A 16,625-nucleotide genomic window follows, 5' to 3' on the forward strand; every position below is an offset into this window, starting at 1 on the left:
CCTTACAGTTGGATCTCATGGAGGCATTTCCTCAACTGAAGCTCCTTTCTCTGTGATAACTCCAGCTGTGTCAAGTTGACACAAAAATAGCCAGTACACTGTCTCAAAAACAAAAAACAAACAAACAAATAAACACACAAAGAACAAACAAACAAACAAACAAAAACCACACACACAAGCAAAAAATCCACAAAGAATCAATGAAGTAAAAGGTGGTTGTTTGAAAGAAATCAAGTGGATGCTCACAGTCATCTATTGGATGGAACACAGGGCCCCCAATGGAGGAGCTAGAGAAAGTACTCAAGGAGCTAAACAGGTCTGCAACCCTATAGGTGGAACAACAATATGAACCAACCAGTACCGGCAGAGCTTGTGTCTCTAGCTGCATTTGTAGCAGAAGATGGCCTAGCCGGCCATCACTGGGAGGAGAGATTCTTGCTCTTGCAAAGATTAAATGCCGCAGTACAGGGGAATGCCATGGCCAGGAAGCGGGAGTGGGTGGGTTGAGGGGCAGATCAGGGCGGAGGGCAGTGTATAGGGGACTTTCAGGATAGCATTTGTAATATAAATGAAAAAATATCTAATAAAAATTGTTAAAAAAAGAAATCTATAAGATTGTAAACATTAAGTTAAATTAATCAAATGGTAGAGAGAGAAGTTTCAAATAACAATATTGAGACAAAAAGGGAAGCATTATAATAGATTCATTATAAGACATTCAGATAGGCATAAGAACATACTTTATGAAACAGAACCACTAAACATGGACTATTGTCACAAATAATTTGGGAGTGACCAACAGCTCTCTAATCAGATTTAAGTCCCATTCAAGATGAGTGGAAAATCACCCCTGGTCCTGAAAAGCTACCCAAGTACCTAGTACAAGTGAAATCATGGTTCTTGAAGGAGAACCTATAAGTACTATTTATTAAACTAGCATACTTCCTAAGTATTTTATAAACATTTTTATAAACATTTTCCATATTCCCATAGGTAATTCTCAACTCTCCTTTTGCAAACTTTGCTTTGTGACAGAGACAATTTACAGAAAACCATACTGATCAAAATATAGAGTTGTAGAGCTCAGTCCTCAGTGAGAAATCAACAACACAACTCCTACACCAAAGACTCAGTGCGAGAGAAATAATTATAAGAGTCAGAGAAACAGAAAATTAGTGTGAGATTGTGTCTCTTCCAAAGAAGAGAAGCTAAACCCACAGGTCTTTCCAACGTGGCTGCCTAAATATTAGCTAAACAAGGACAATACCAACAGACATGATATTGTAGAATGGAGAAACTTATAAGGTCTCAATCCTTATCATAGGCAACTACAGAATGTTTAGAGTATGAGAAATTGTCTTCTTTATGAAAGAGCACATCCCTTGGTTATATAGCACAAAATGGTCAGCTTTGAAAATATACACATAAAAGTTATACAGACTGAGAAGCTTGTATTTACATATTTGTGAATACACATATACAAACACACAAATTAAAAAAAGAGGTTATGAAGTTGAAAAAAGGTAAGATAAGATATGTTTAAGCAGTATGAATTGGAGGATTTGGAGGGAGGAAGGGAAGGGGAAAAATGATGTCATATTATAATCCCCCAAGTTAAATCATTTAAACTTAAAAAAAAATTCTGATTCCCACTGAACTGGAAAATCTAAAATGAATGAATGCATATTTGATATACAAAGCTCACCAAAATTAAATAATCGTGAAATAAAAACCTTAACAATACATATAGCCAATTGTAAAACTCTGCAGCAACTAAAAATCTCCCCCAAAAGCAGATTAAACAAGCGAACAACAACAAGAATAACAAACATTGGAAAGAGAGGCCCCTTGGTCTTGCAAACTTTATATGCCCCACTACAGGGGAATGCCAAGGCCAAGAAGTGGGAGTGGGTGGGTCGAAGTTCAGGGCGGGGGTGGGGTAGGGTATAGGGGACTTTCGGGATAGCATTTGAAATGTAAATGAAGAAAATATCTAATAAAAATTGAAAAAAAAAAGAATAACAAACATATCCAGACCCACATGAATTCATCTCAGAATTGTATCAGACCTTAAAAGAATGTTTAATACCAACACTCCTCAAATTATTCTACAATATAGAAACTGAAGAAACATTTACAATTTTAAAGACATCATTATGATGCTGATACAAAAACCAGACTCAACAAAAAAATTATGCACATATTCCTTATGAACACAGATGCAAAAATACCCAATAAAATATTTTCAAACTAAATTTAAGAACAAATCAAAAAAGATTATTCATGATGATCAATTTGACTTCATTTCAGAGGTCTGGGGATGGTACAACATACATAAACCAATAAATGTAATTTCCCATGTGAACAGATCAAAAAACAGAAATCAGATGATCATCTCATTATGTGCCAAAAAAGGTCTTTGACAAAATCTAACATCTCTTCATGAGAAAGTTGTGGAGAAACTAGAATTAGGAGAGACTTATCTTACTATAACAAAGGTAGCAGGCAACAAGTCATGGAAACATCATTCTAAAGGAAGAAAAACTATTTTGCTCATTTTCACTAAAATCATAAGCAAGGCAAAGATTTCCTTTCTCTTTTTCCCTGTTCAATATACTACTCAAAGTCTTAGCTAGAGAAATAAAACTACTGAAGAGAATAAAGGGATACAAATAGAGAGAAGCCAAACTACCTTTGCTTTCAGATGACATGGTTTTGTATATGAGAGATCCTACAGACTCCCCAAGAAAACTTCTATAGCTGATAAATAATTTTATCCATGTAGCAATATACAAAATTAAAATGCGTGCATGGATACATATACACTCACACAATCTGCTTGTAAATATATGCAAACATGAAAAAATCAGAGAAACAATATCTTTCTGAGCATCTTCAAAACAATCTTGAAATAACTAACAAAGCATGCATAAACATTTGTATGCTAGAACCTTAAGACATTTAATAAAAAAGGTAAAGAAAGAAGTAAAAATGGACATTAAAGTTTGAAAAGATCTCATATGGTAATGGATCAGTAGGATCAATATTTTGAATATGGCCATCTTATTCGTTTAGATTCAGTGCAGTCTCCATCAAAATTCCAACACAGAATTTCATAGAATTTGAAAACACAAGTTAAGCTTCATATGGACACACACACACACACACACACACAAACAGCAAGATAGCCAAAAGGATTCTAAAGAACTGGATATATCATGATTCCATATTTTAAGTTGTATTAGGGAAATTATACTAATCAAAGCATCTTGGTATTGACATAAAAAGAAACACATAGAATTGAGGACCCAGATATAATTCCACATACCTACAAATAACCTGGTTTTTGAAACTGATGCCTATACACTGGAGGAAAGATAGCATTTTTCTAACAAATGTTGCTGCTGTAACTGAATCGTTATACATAGAATGAAAATAGACACATATCTATCATCCTTCACAACATTCAAATAAAACAAGGAGCCCAACATAAGACAAGATACCCTGAATTTATAGAAGAGAAAGTAGAGAATATATTCAAATTCATTGGCATAGGAATGGATTTTCTGATGGTAAAGACCATAAGAGTTCCTGAAACTTAAAAGTTGCTGTATAGCAAAAGACACCCTCATTCTAGCAATGAGACAGCCCACCAAATAGGAACAAATCTTTACCAATTATATTTATAATGTACAAAAAGCTAAAAATATATAGACAAGATAGACAACAATTGTATTTCAGCTGGAGGGTTAGTATCTAGGATGTACAAAAGTAAACAAACAGGCAGACATGGAAATAAAGAACTCAAAACCACTAAACACAAAAAAATACAAACCACCCAATTAAAAATGTTGTATAGAATTCAACAGAGAGTTCTCAAAAGATGAATCAGAGATGGTAAACCATCTGCAAATTCCAACTTATTTGAGATTTCATCTTACCCCAATCAGAGTATATATGTGTGTGCATCATATGCACATGTGTGTGTATATATATATATATATGTGTGTGTGTGTGTGTGTATATATATAATTTTAATACCATTATATGGTAACACCACCTAAGACATGTACTATATAATTCATATGTAAATAATATGTAATATATAAATATTATATAAAATTGATGGTGTTATCATATAATGAAGGAGAAAAGTTTTGAACTAGATGCCATATGCTACTAAATAAAACCTCCAATTCCAAGGATGAGTTGTATCATTTATAGTTGTTGGGCAAAGTGATCTCCCAGAACCCCCTACCTCAAACATTATAAGCTATTGCCAATACTATTGGTTATCCTCCACACACTGATGGTAAAACACTATTGCTGAATGAAAGATTGTAAGAACCAGAGGTGTTGGAAACTTTTCCAGGCAAATGAAGCTGATGCAGCCACAAACTCACCAAGACAGCACACACAAATCCTGTACAAGTCAGACAAAAATCTCAGCATGGAAAAGGGAAAATAGGTACAAAGTAGCATGCCCAGTCAAACATCTACTTGCAATCTATTATTATTCCTCAGTGGAGTGACTCTGGTTGTATCCACTACACTCAAAGTAGGTCTCATGCTCAGGAGCAGTTGACCAACACAGAATGGACCACAATATAGACTCCATGGTTTTTATTTGTTTGATTTTTGGGGTGTGTGTGTGTCTCTTTGTCTGTCTGTCTTTGTGTGTACAAATGAGTGTGTGTGTCTCTGTGTGTTCATTTTTTAAAAAAATAGAGTAAGAAAGAATACGAAGGCGTATGGATAGTCAGATCTGAAAGGATTTGGAGAAGGAGAAAGAATGTGATTGAAACCTAATGTGTAAAAAACGAAAAACAACCAAGTGTCTTTTAAGGATCATAGGTTTTATAGAGTTAATTTTCTTTTTGAATATATAGTTCTCCCTCCCTATTTTCACAGAATTTTGGCCTAATAAAATAAGTTTATTTATTTGATTTTCATTTGCCTATTACCTCGTACTACTTTGCATTGAATCATTATACATATTTATAATTTGTTTTACATATTATATTAACATACATAACTTTAAATTTGACTTTATTCTGACTTCATGAAAAAATGTATTTGCATGTGACTTATATACTATTATATACTTACTATACTACTATTATATACTTACTATTATAGTCATAGTAGTAATTTTACACAACTAATCAAAACAATACAGTTTATAATAGACATGGATCAAATGTTATTAAGGTCAAATTAAATTTTTATTTGAAATAAATTTGCTGTTAATACTAGAATGAGACGGCTAGAAATTATTCATATTTTAGTATATTGATTACTTATAAGCACTAAAATGTCTTTTTTCAAAATATCGAAGTAGTGAGTACATTTTGTACATTGTTACTCAATTTATGTAACTTATTCTAAACTGCATGCCACAATTTACACTTCTCTATTATAAAAATCATTTCAAATAACCTGCCAACTGTCAAATCTATTAGGTTTTTCTTCTACTTCAATAAAAGCAAAAAAATGGAAATTGCTCAATTTGCAACAATTTCTGGGAAATGAATCAAAAACGTGACAGAGATCTAATGAACAGCTATTAATCATGCTCCAGAGTCTCTTGGAGGAATCAATCTTGATTAAATTAAAATGCTTGTAAATGTTGACAGATCACTGACTCTGCATTTGTGTCATTTTATATAACATAATGTTTTGTTAATTTAAAAATATGTGCCAGAAGCTGGAAACAACCTAGATGTCCCAGGACAGAAGAATGTATACAGAAAATGTGGTTCATTTACACCATTAAGAACAAGGATATTCTGAGTTTTGCAGGCAAATGAATAGAAACAGAAAATATCATCCTGAGTGAGGTAACTCACACCCCAAAGGACATGGACAGTATGTACTCACTAATAAATGGATATTAAGCAAAAAAAAAAAAATTACAGAATACCAAAGATACAGTCCAGAGAACTCTCAAAGGTCAACCAGGTGAAGTGACCAAGTCAGGACACTTCATTCCCATTTGGGTGAGAGATGAAAGCAATCAGAGGTGGGGAGGGAGGGAGGGACCTGGGAGGGAAAGTGGACAGGGGTGAGGGTGGGGGATGGGATAGAGAGGAACCTGATCTGGTATTGGGTGAGGAAAAAGGATAGAAGCCCTGAGGGCCAACAGAAAGAATGGAAACAGGGAACTGCTGGAGATAGGAGGTTGGGAGACCCACTAGAATGCACCAAAGACCTGGGAGGTAAGAGACTCTCAGGGTTCAAAGGAAGGGACCTTAGATGAAATAACCGCCAGTAGGGAGAGGGAACTTATAGAGCCCACCTCCAGCAGGAAGACAGGGAATCAAGTGAGGGATGGGTTGCCATCCCACAGTCACATCTCTGACCCATAATCATTCCTGTCTGAAAGAAAGTGCAGCGACAGTCCCAAAGTGGGATCCATCTCAAAGGGAGGTCTCAAAGCCTGACATTATTACTGAGGCTATGGAACACTCACAAAAATGGATCTATCATGACTGCCCTCCAAAAGACCCAACAAGCAGCTGAAAGAGTCAGATGTAGATATTTGCACCCAATCAATGGACAGAAGCAGCTGACACCTGTTGTGGAATTAGGGAAGGCTGATAGAAGCTGAGGAGAAGGGTGATCCAGTAGGAGGAACAGCAGTCTCAATTAATCTGGACCCCCGAGATCTCTCAAACACTGGACCACCAAACAAGCAGCATACACCAACTGATATGAGGCCCCCAACACACATACAGTAGAGGACTGCCAGGTCTCTGTTCATTCAGAGATGATGCACCTAATCCTCAAGAGACTGGAGGCCTCAGGGAGTTTAGAGGTCAGGTTGGGTGGAGCGGTAGGGGCATCCACATAGAGGAAGGGATGGGAAGGAGGTATGGGATGTGGAACAGTTGGAGGGTGGATGGGGGTAATAAAATGTGGAGTGTAAAAGATAAATTAATTTAAAAAAATAAAAATAATAAAAAATAAAATATGTGCTCTGAGTTATTTTTAAAGAAGTTTTAGAGTTATAGATATACTTTGTTTCCTTTGCAAAACTTGTAAAGTAAAAATGACACTATAAATGGATAAAGACTCTGAAACACATCAGACAAATCAAATTTACTCTTTGTACAAGTAACTCTGTTTAGGTAAACGTCATGGCATATGGCTCACAACTGTAATTCCAGCACCTGGAGCATGAACAGGTGGATGGCCTGGAGTCTCGGGCTCTTTTAGCCTACAGAATAAGACCCTGTTTCAGAATAACATTTTTTTTTTTTTTACAAAATAGAAGTAAACAGAAAAGTATTTCCTAGTTTTCCACTTTCATGTGTATAAAATGATATTCCCATGACAACCATATGGATTCCAAATATAGTTTTAAGAACCAACTTATTCCACATCCCTGGCCATCCCTTTCAAGCCAAACATTCTTATAAAACTTAATACATATTTCCCAGCAATATTCTAGTGGCATGAACATTAGGACCCAAAGCTTTAATAATCAAATCAATGTAAATAAGTGTTTGCAGATTAAAGGAGACATAAATTGCAGCATGCACGATATTAAGCCCATGCATTTGTATACAATGCACATTGGTGAATTGCTGGTTCTCAGAAAATATTCCAGCACACACTCTAATAATTCTGGATGAACTTAATACAAAATAGTTAAGTTCCCGCATCCCTGATGTTCCTAGTTATATCAGAGTGAAACAAATGCCAAATGCAAATTATTAATCGACAGTAATTGGAATAGCTGGGACTCTCTGATCTGAAGTAAACATGTTTCATTTATTAGTTTTTAATTAACTCTAATCTACTGAATAATGATTTCATATACACTATGCAGCACGGAGTTTTATGAACAGGAATGATGTGTCTGACAAGACAACTGCTTTAGTTTTAGTTGAGAGCCATACATCAGCATGAAAGCATTTCCTAAAGTCTTTCTAAATCCCTGCTAATCTGTGTATGGTTTCTAAGGCACCTCTAATGACTTTGGGAAGTAGTAAGCTTATTTACCTTTTAACCAATATTCTTTGCTAGTCTTCTAAAAGAATAGTCATCAAGCTGCCATAAACTTAGAAGTGTGTCAGATGGATAGGAAATAAAGGAAAAGAAAGGCAGGCAATTTTGGTTGCTGAGGTTTATATTAAATTTAGAAATATTGATTCTCTGGATGTGGCTACAGAAACAAATGACTAACTGGCTTTGCTTTCCAGTGAGGTTTTTTGTTTTTTTAATTCTAACATAATTTCAATAAATATAGTTACTTACATTATGACAGTAACACATTTCTCTTAAAATAACATTTGTGTACGTTATATTTTTTACCCATGGTGTTGCTTACAGGAGTGAAGCTAATTTGTACATGAATGTGAAGCTCATGGACACCAACTCTTCTTCCCCATGGGAGATGAAGCTAATCAATCATAGGATTCTCTGCCCAGACAGACTCTAGAGCTTCGGATTTTAGGAATCCGTTACTCATCAGCTAGAAACAGCATTCATGTTGAAGGCTGTTTTCCCTCCTTACTGTTAGAATATAGCCACTGTCTTTTAATCACTATGTATGTGAATAAAGGCTTTAAACCTGTTCTGCTGTCTCAAAGGATGGTTACATGGTCAAAAGCATGGATTAATGTGAGCACGTTTTCTATTCTTTGCTCTACCAGTCACACGCTGCTTAATTGAATTGTCTGAATCTGTTTGTCATACAAAACACTTCCCAGGTTGATCTCCTTCTTGCTCTCCCTACACATAGTTAATGTGTTTTGCAAATGTGGATATTTGAAAAACATTCTTTTTGTAGTTTTATTAAAACTGCATACACCTGTATGCCTTTTGAGCTCAACCAAGGAATGGGAAGCTGGAAGACTGACACCTGGCTCATCATTAGGGTTTTCTGGCTGTTTTTCTGCTCAGCTGGAGGCTATGTGATTAATAGTCCCTCTACTCAATTATAGGGGTATTATTCTTGTCTTTCTTTGGATGCCAATGGGAGATATCTATGCGCGAAATCCAAATTTGGGCTTTGTGAAAGCTCCTTCCAAAATCAGTCAGAAGTTGATTGGCAGAAAACCTAACAATGGGGTAACAAGCACTTGGAGGGTCCAGGAATTTGTGAAAGAAAGGCTGAGCCATGGTAGAATAAAAGGAGAGATTTGGAATTAATCAAGAGCAACAACTGGAAGAGCAGGGAATGTGGAAGCAGATTTCAGCCAGACATCCTAGACGCCAACTTCAAAGATGAATGCAGACAAGTGATAGAGTTCAGCTGACTTTGCTGAATATAGGATGAGAGTAAGAAGCAAAATTATGCTCCAGACTGCATAAAATATATTCTTGCTACATCGTCTGATGTTTTCTACCTGCACCAGGTTAGTACCATCAAGAGTCTGCTTCCATTTTTGTTGTGACATCCTCAAGTATATAGATTCAGATCTTTCTGTTTCTCCAGAAACAAACAGAGCCAAATATCAGGAACTGTTTACTTCAACGAATTGAACTGAATATTTGATTGTCTGAAGAGTGACATGTGTGACTCAAGTGGGGGAGGAACAGAGATATTCAAGGCAGCATTTTATTCCTTAATCATTACTGCAAAAGTGATCATAAAGACCAGAGGAAAATGTGTTCATAAGGTACAGAAAATTGTTCAAGGTAAACCCTTAGGAGAATAGCAGATATTTTTTATTTTTTATAGCCCAAGGCTGGCTAAACAACAGTAAGCCCAAAGGCAGAAAGTATATAGAACTTAATTATGTACCTCCTACTTATTCTGATCTCTGCCACAGTCAGAACTGAGAAGGAAGAGTTGCTGCCCTCAAAGGTGGAGCTACTGAAAATGGGCGAGTTGAGGATGCCAGTTCTCCATTCTGGAGACAGTGTAAACCTGAGAAATGAGATGCCAATTGCAGCAACTCTTAGAGGTATTTTATCTATTTTGCATTATGTACACATGTATTTAAAGGTGTTCTGTGTATTACTGTGTAATATATATTTTTGAATAGTATGCACCCTTGTATGCAAAATTCTCTGCATATAAAATATTTCATAGGGTTTAATAAAACAGTGGTTGTAGTTATATACACACTCATCACAAATGCAAATATCTTTCTAAAAGTGATTATTTATAAATGCTCATGCACATAAATTATATCTTCATATTATCTTTGGACACAGGTGGAATTTGGCTAAATTATAGGTTTAGTAGAAATGATAAGATAGTTTACATATGAGGTATATTTTGTTTAAATCCCCTCTCTAACATATCTTTGTCTCCTAATTCCAGAAGTATTTTATTTTTCTCATGAGATTCCACTTTATTAGACTTTGAAGAATATAAAGCCATCATTGCTGGCTCACCTTAATTCCCTAATAAAACTGTCACCAAAGACTTTCTTCAATGAAAACATGTCTTGGGTTGGAGCAATGAAAGAACAGTTCATGTTGTTGTTAGTTAGAATATAAGCTACTTATCTTTGCTGAATCTCTGCCTATGCTGACCTGCTTTGTCTTTGAGAACAGGATCCTTGAAAGCCAGGATACCTGAAGATCAATAGTCCCTCTTGATGCAACCAAGACAAAATTACCAAATATATGATAGATATAAATTGGCAGTCATAGTGACTACCTGGTAACCTCTAACTTTAATTTAGCCTATCTGCATTCTCAGTACCTGTGATTTGGTGCCCATCACAGTTGACATTTCTGTGATTATAACTGCAAAGCCACATAAAAAGGGACAAGATGTGGTGTCTGAATTCTTGGAAAATCAACACCTATTCTTAGAGAAGACATAGATATTTCTCTCATATCTAGCCTGTCTCCCACCTTCATTTTCTTTAGCCTGTATCTATGATCTCCACAACCTTCAGTAATTCAAGAACTGAGTTATAAGTCTCATTTCATGCTTTATCTATGGTTGTTACAGAGAAGGAACCTCCCTCTATTGCTCTGTCAGTGCAGTGTCTAAGCAAGAGGTTTTATAGTGCCAAGACAGGAAAGAGCTCATCTAATCTGAGTTTAAAAAAATGCTAATACTTTAGGGAAGAACACAATTCAGATTTTCTAGAAACTAGGGTTCTCTGCAAAGATTTAGAGTTCTTTATTTGGGACTGAGAGACAGTGAATTATAACAATGAGCCCTACCATCTGAGCAGGGGTATGCTAGGGTGATCCTCCACATCTATTATCATGTCAGGCATGGCAATTCATGACCACTGGGTTGGAGGTGACACCATTAGCCATGTTTCTTATGTGACAAAAAGAGCCACCAACAGAAACACATGTTGACACAACACAGGAAGTATTATGTTTGGATTTGGTTTTGATTTTTGAGATATTGTCTAGGGATATAGCTCACAATCACCTTGGACTCGAAATCCTGAAGTAGCCTCCCAAATATACAGACTAGAGCCAGGACCCACATTCTATGATCCTTATTATAGAGGTTTATTAAAATATTTGCTACCACAATACTGTTATTTTTTAAATCATGTTTTGCTTTGTTCTTTGTTATGTTGCTTTTTGTTTGTTTAGAGAGTAGTTTTCTCTGTTTAGGCCCGTCTGTTTGGGAACTTTTTCTGTATTCTCTTGTCCCTGTGTTCTAAGTGCTGAGATTAAACTCATGCGCCATCATGCCCAGTTACAATATCTTTTATTATGATATAAAGTTTTATTTTTATTTTTTTAAATATAGAGACACTGATATCATTTTACATATAATTTATTGTTCCTTATTATTCCATTCTGAGTTAATATTACTCCCACAGTAATTAGCTGAAGAAAGGTAAAAATCTATATAATCTTGTTGCTAACCAGTTTAAGTTTGTTCATAGTAATTATATGTCTACATAGAATCTAAAGAAAATATATGATTCTATGATCTCACATAGACATATGAATTCTTGTATAAGAAAGTTTTTAACTTTGTAAATATCATAGAATCACATAGTTAGGTTTCCTAAGTTTCTTCAGGAAGAGTTGTTTTTATTTGAATCTTTGTCCTAATAATGGAATTAATTTGTTTGCAGAACATAAGCATATGGAATACTAAGTTGAAATTTATAAACCTCACTGCCTCTTGCTAAATTGAGGGTTCTTTATTGTTACAATATGAGAGCATTAAAGCCTAGAGGTATACTCTATAGAAAGCATGAAATGGTCTGAAAAATGAGGGAGAATAAAAAGTGACAAACCTGGGAAATCTTGAAAGAATACAGATGCAAACAGAAGAAAAACTTGTGCTAACACTTTATATATATATATATATATATATATATATATATATATGTGTGTGTGTGTGTGTGTGTGTGTGTTTGTGTGTATATATAATCTTCCTTAGATTATAGATTATATATATGATATATTACATATTGAAATCTTTCTTTTGAGGTAGGACAAAAGAGTCTACTACCAATGAAATAATCAAATATTTATGGGTTGGAAGATATCAAAGGCTCTTTGTCAATTGCTGATGAAAAGCGATATACAGAGGTTTGCTAAGAATTGGGTTAATTTGGCAAATTCCTATTATAAATGCCATTAATCAGAAAACTAAAAAAATGCCCACACACATTCCACATCAACATACAGTCCTTGTGCACAGAGAGTTTGTCTAGAAAAAACAATTCCAGAAACACTAGAAGGAGTGGTTTGTTGTCAACACTTACTGCGAGGACAATCTGGAGGGAACTATGAGCCACTTCAATGTATTGGTAGTCAAGAAAACACCCTGAGACAGTGATGTAGCGATGGTCTTCTGGAGCCCAGTCTGGGGCAGGTGTCACAGACGTCACCATACATCCTGGTCCATTCTCCATCCACCAAGATCGGTGCATTGAAATATTAAATGTCAGAATAAGGTCTGTTTCCTGCAAGAAGGCAATTTATAATAATGAGAAAGACTATAGATATCAGTTTATTTGGGATGGACTTATTTTTATTTCTTGCTGGAAAAGGTAGGTCCCTTCTTGTCTCCTAGTGTATGTTATAGGCACTGAACTTCTTAAGTAATTATGTGCATGTAGATTATACTTTTGAAGATTTGACTGTCCATAATACTATCCGTTACATTATTATTACTATTATTTATTCTTTTTAGAAAAATTACTAATGATTTAAATGAACTATATCATATAGAAAGGTTCTTTTTTGGGATTTAAAAACATTGTGACCTCAATGATTTAAACCACACCATTGGGTGAAATTGATGCCATTATAAATCTGATTCACTTCTTTTTCTCTCAAAATATTTATTTTTTTCTACATATTTTAGTTCCACAAACTGAATTGTAACTTGACTACATTTACCTTAATGTTGACACTAATGGTAAGAATTTTAAAGAACTTTTCATAGTAATACACACTATTACTTGTTTTTTTCCCTTTCTTCTAAAAGTTGGTCCCGTGTGTACACATGATTGGTTCTGTTCTGTGGCTGTGAGGCACTGATTCCCACTGAAAATGCTAAAGATTAAGTAATAGCTGGAGATCCCAGACACTGAAAAGTAGACAGAACTGGAGAAAACTGGGCTGTGCTATTACCATCTTCCAGGTAGCAATGAAAAAAATACAAAAGACAGTTTCTCTTCTTCTTGAGGCTATGGACAAAAGCTTCTAGGAATCCTTGAAAAGTTGGAGACAGAGAATTGGCAATTGACTCAGGCTAATAATTTTCAAAATAAAGCCCACAGCCAAAGCCACCTGTTAAGTTCTCACACAAAAAGTGATGATGTCTCTTGGGAGGCAAGTCTATTGCTACAGAAGATGGGGCCAAAGTAAAAGAACTTTGGGAGTAATTTGTTGTCTGTAGTGAGAAAATTGACTGTGCCTGTTTCCTAATGTTTTCCAAGAAGAGGAGAAGTTTTGTTAGCAGAGCCATAATAGCTGAATCTATATTGTCTCATATTTCCAGGTTTTGGAGAAATAAAAGTAATACAAAAAAATAGAGCATGTAAACTACTAGTCATGTGAATCCTGCTGAGGTAGATTGTGCAAGAGAGTTTTTGAAGTGATAAAAAAACTACCATGAGTAAGTCGATTTGATAAACCTTCAAAGGTCTTGTTGGTACCATTATAGCTTCTTTGACCTGATAACTCTTCTCTATTCCTATTCCAGGCATGGAGGAATGAGACCAATACTTGTGAATTAGGAAATATGTGATTATGAAAGACCAAAGGCAAACAGTCCACACACACAAGGCCTTTTCTATGGGTTCCATTAACTATGAGTAAAACTGGAGTATCTTAATTCAGTGCCAGAAAGACACTTTCATTTTGTTTAGGAGACTACTTAGGAAATGATAATGTCTTTTGAAGCATTCTTATTTAAAAGAAACAGGAAGTCTGTCATATCCTTGATCTGGTTTCAATGGAACCAGTACCTGAACAATGGATATGTTTTCAGGGTCAGTTATGTAAGAAAGAATACTGTATCTGCTTCTTTCTCAGCCTTCCTCATTTAATATTTGGTCACAAAAGAAAACTAGGTGGATTACTTGTGACAAAGATGAAAAAGACAATGTCTTCAAAGGCAATTAGATCAAGACTAAGACATGGGAGCAGCCAGGTTCACACAGTCCAGAAAGAACTGTCTGGATTCCTAATAGCTAGTGATTTCTAATGCAGTTAGCTCAGGATCTCACAGCAAAATCATTTGCAGACAGGAGGGTCCATCTGAAAGAATTGAAAAGTGGAGTTTTATGAAACTGAAATATTAGCCATTTGTATTATTGCTTCTCATCTGTTGGGGCAGAACTTATTTCTCATATAAAAGTAAACAAGTTAGTAAACAATTGAACATGCATTTTTTTGGGGATACTTGTTGCTTTCAAACAATAACTAGCGCCTGGATGTTTCTTCAGAACAATAAGAGACAATATTTGCCCAAGCCTTTAAGGACATGCTTGTACTATTTTGCACTCTCCAGCTTAAAAAATGTAACTATTATCTCAGCTTTGATTTCTCAAAATGTCCATCTTGTGGGCTGTGTTCAAATACTCCCTCTGTACAAGAAGTTCATTCATGTTAACTTAAAATTACACAGACCAAAATAAACTTTTCCGGTTCGATTGAATTACTTGTATTTCCAAATAAACTTGTGCTTGCTGGCACTGGGTGCTGCGATTTCCACATGCCAAGCTATAATGCTAAACTCTGATGGCTAAGGATTATCAGAGCCAGATTGCATGGATGTCAGGCACTATATCTCATTCGTTTCCTTTTTGTATTACCCACTTTAGAACCTGTTATTGGCATAGAATTTATTTTCATAAAACTAATAACCAAATAGCACTGTTTGCCCATAGTTTGTGCCATCTCCCAATATTCTATTGTAAAATAATCATATCCATTTGTTTAATATTATTTCTTAAGGTATTTTATCCATATTTTGCCATATTTGCATTATTATATTATCACTTAACTATTTATCCATATTTGCCCCAGAAGGTGTGAGTAAGAATATGCTCAGGCCACAGAATTCTCTACTTTTAACAATTCTGAATAATTTTCTCCAAAATTTTATTAAATCAATAGTATAAAATTATGGATATTATAAATATTTTATAACTGAGCTGAATTGTGAATTATGAGAGCAATTTCTTTCCTATATAATGTTTGTTCCAGTAGTTAATAATTCTTTCCCATCAAACAAATCATACTTTAGTTTGTGAAGTAGTTTTAGGTTCAGAGGGGAAAATGAGCTGAAAGTGTTCTTTTCCCCTCTTAAATGCGTAATCTTCCCCCTCAGAACATTCTACGCCAGGGTGTTAGATGTGTTGCAGTCAGTGAACCTATATTCAATATAATTATCTTGCAAAGTCCCATTTTTCACTGTGTTCATCTTGACACACAGTCTGTGGCCTTAGAAAATGAGTGGTGACATGAGACTGTCACTGTCCAGTCACTCCAGTGTCAGAGAGAGTCGGTTCCTTGTGTAGTCATTTTTCTGTGCCTCCATGCTGTTCCTCTCATGTTCCAAGTGGATGGAAACTGTGGTTAATTTGATTTCTTAGCAAATTCTGCTTTGTTGCAATGTTCCTACAGAATACAATTCAACTGTAGATGGATATTTCAGATCAGCTTTTTTTTTTTTTTTTACTTAATACTACACATTTATTTTTTTCTTTTTTTCATGACCTAGTTGCTGGTTTCTTAATATTGAATAGCATTTCATTGTCTGTGGATCTATTCAGTCACCTGAGGGACTTTTTGATTGATTTAGGGTTTGGACATTAAGAAAAAAGCTGTTACCATTTTCAACAAATGGTGCAGGCACAACTGGTTGTTATCATGTAGAAGATTGCGAATTGATCCATTCCTATCTCCTAGTACTAAGGTCAAACCTAAGTGGATCATGGAACTTCACATAAAACCAAAGACACTGAAACTTATAGTGGAGAAAGTGGGGAAGAGCCTTGAAGATATGGGCACAGGGCAAAAATTCCTGAATAGAACAGCAATGGCTTATGCAGTAAGATTGAGAATTGACAAATGGGACCTCATGAAACTGCAAAGCTTCTGCAAGGCAAAAGACACTGTCAATAAGACAAAAAGACCACCAACAGATTGGGAAAGGATCTTTACCTATTCTAAATCAGATAGGGGACTAATATCCAATATATATAAAGAAC

General features: G+C 35.3%; 1 protein-coding gene across 3 annotated transcripts in view; it reads right to left on the reverse strand.

The window, feature by feature from the left end:
* Nkain2 (sodium/potassium transporting ATPase interacting 2) overlaps nt 1–16,625 on the reverse strand; it is a 1,235,726-nt gene that overhangs the window by 356,912 nt on the left and 862,189 nt on the right. For all 3 annotated transcript variants that reach the window (XR_003837744.1, XR_003837745.1, XM_021173756.2), the window contains exon 4: nt 12,663–12,863. Coding sequence is in view for 1 of the 3 variants with exons in the window: in XM_021173756.2 (XP_021029415.1) it covers nt 12,663–12,863 (201 nt within the window). In the remaining 2 variants the exon portion in view is untranslated. The remainder of the gene's footprint in view (nt 1–12,662; nt 12,864–16,625) is intronic.

This window comes from Mus caroli, chromosome 10 (assembly GCF_900094665.2).
Source record: "Mus caroli chromosome 10, CAROLI_EIJ_v1.1, whole genome shotgun sequence".
Taxonomy (NCBI): Eukaryota; Metazoa; Chordata; class Mammalia; order Rodentia; family Muridae; genus Mus; species Mus caroli.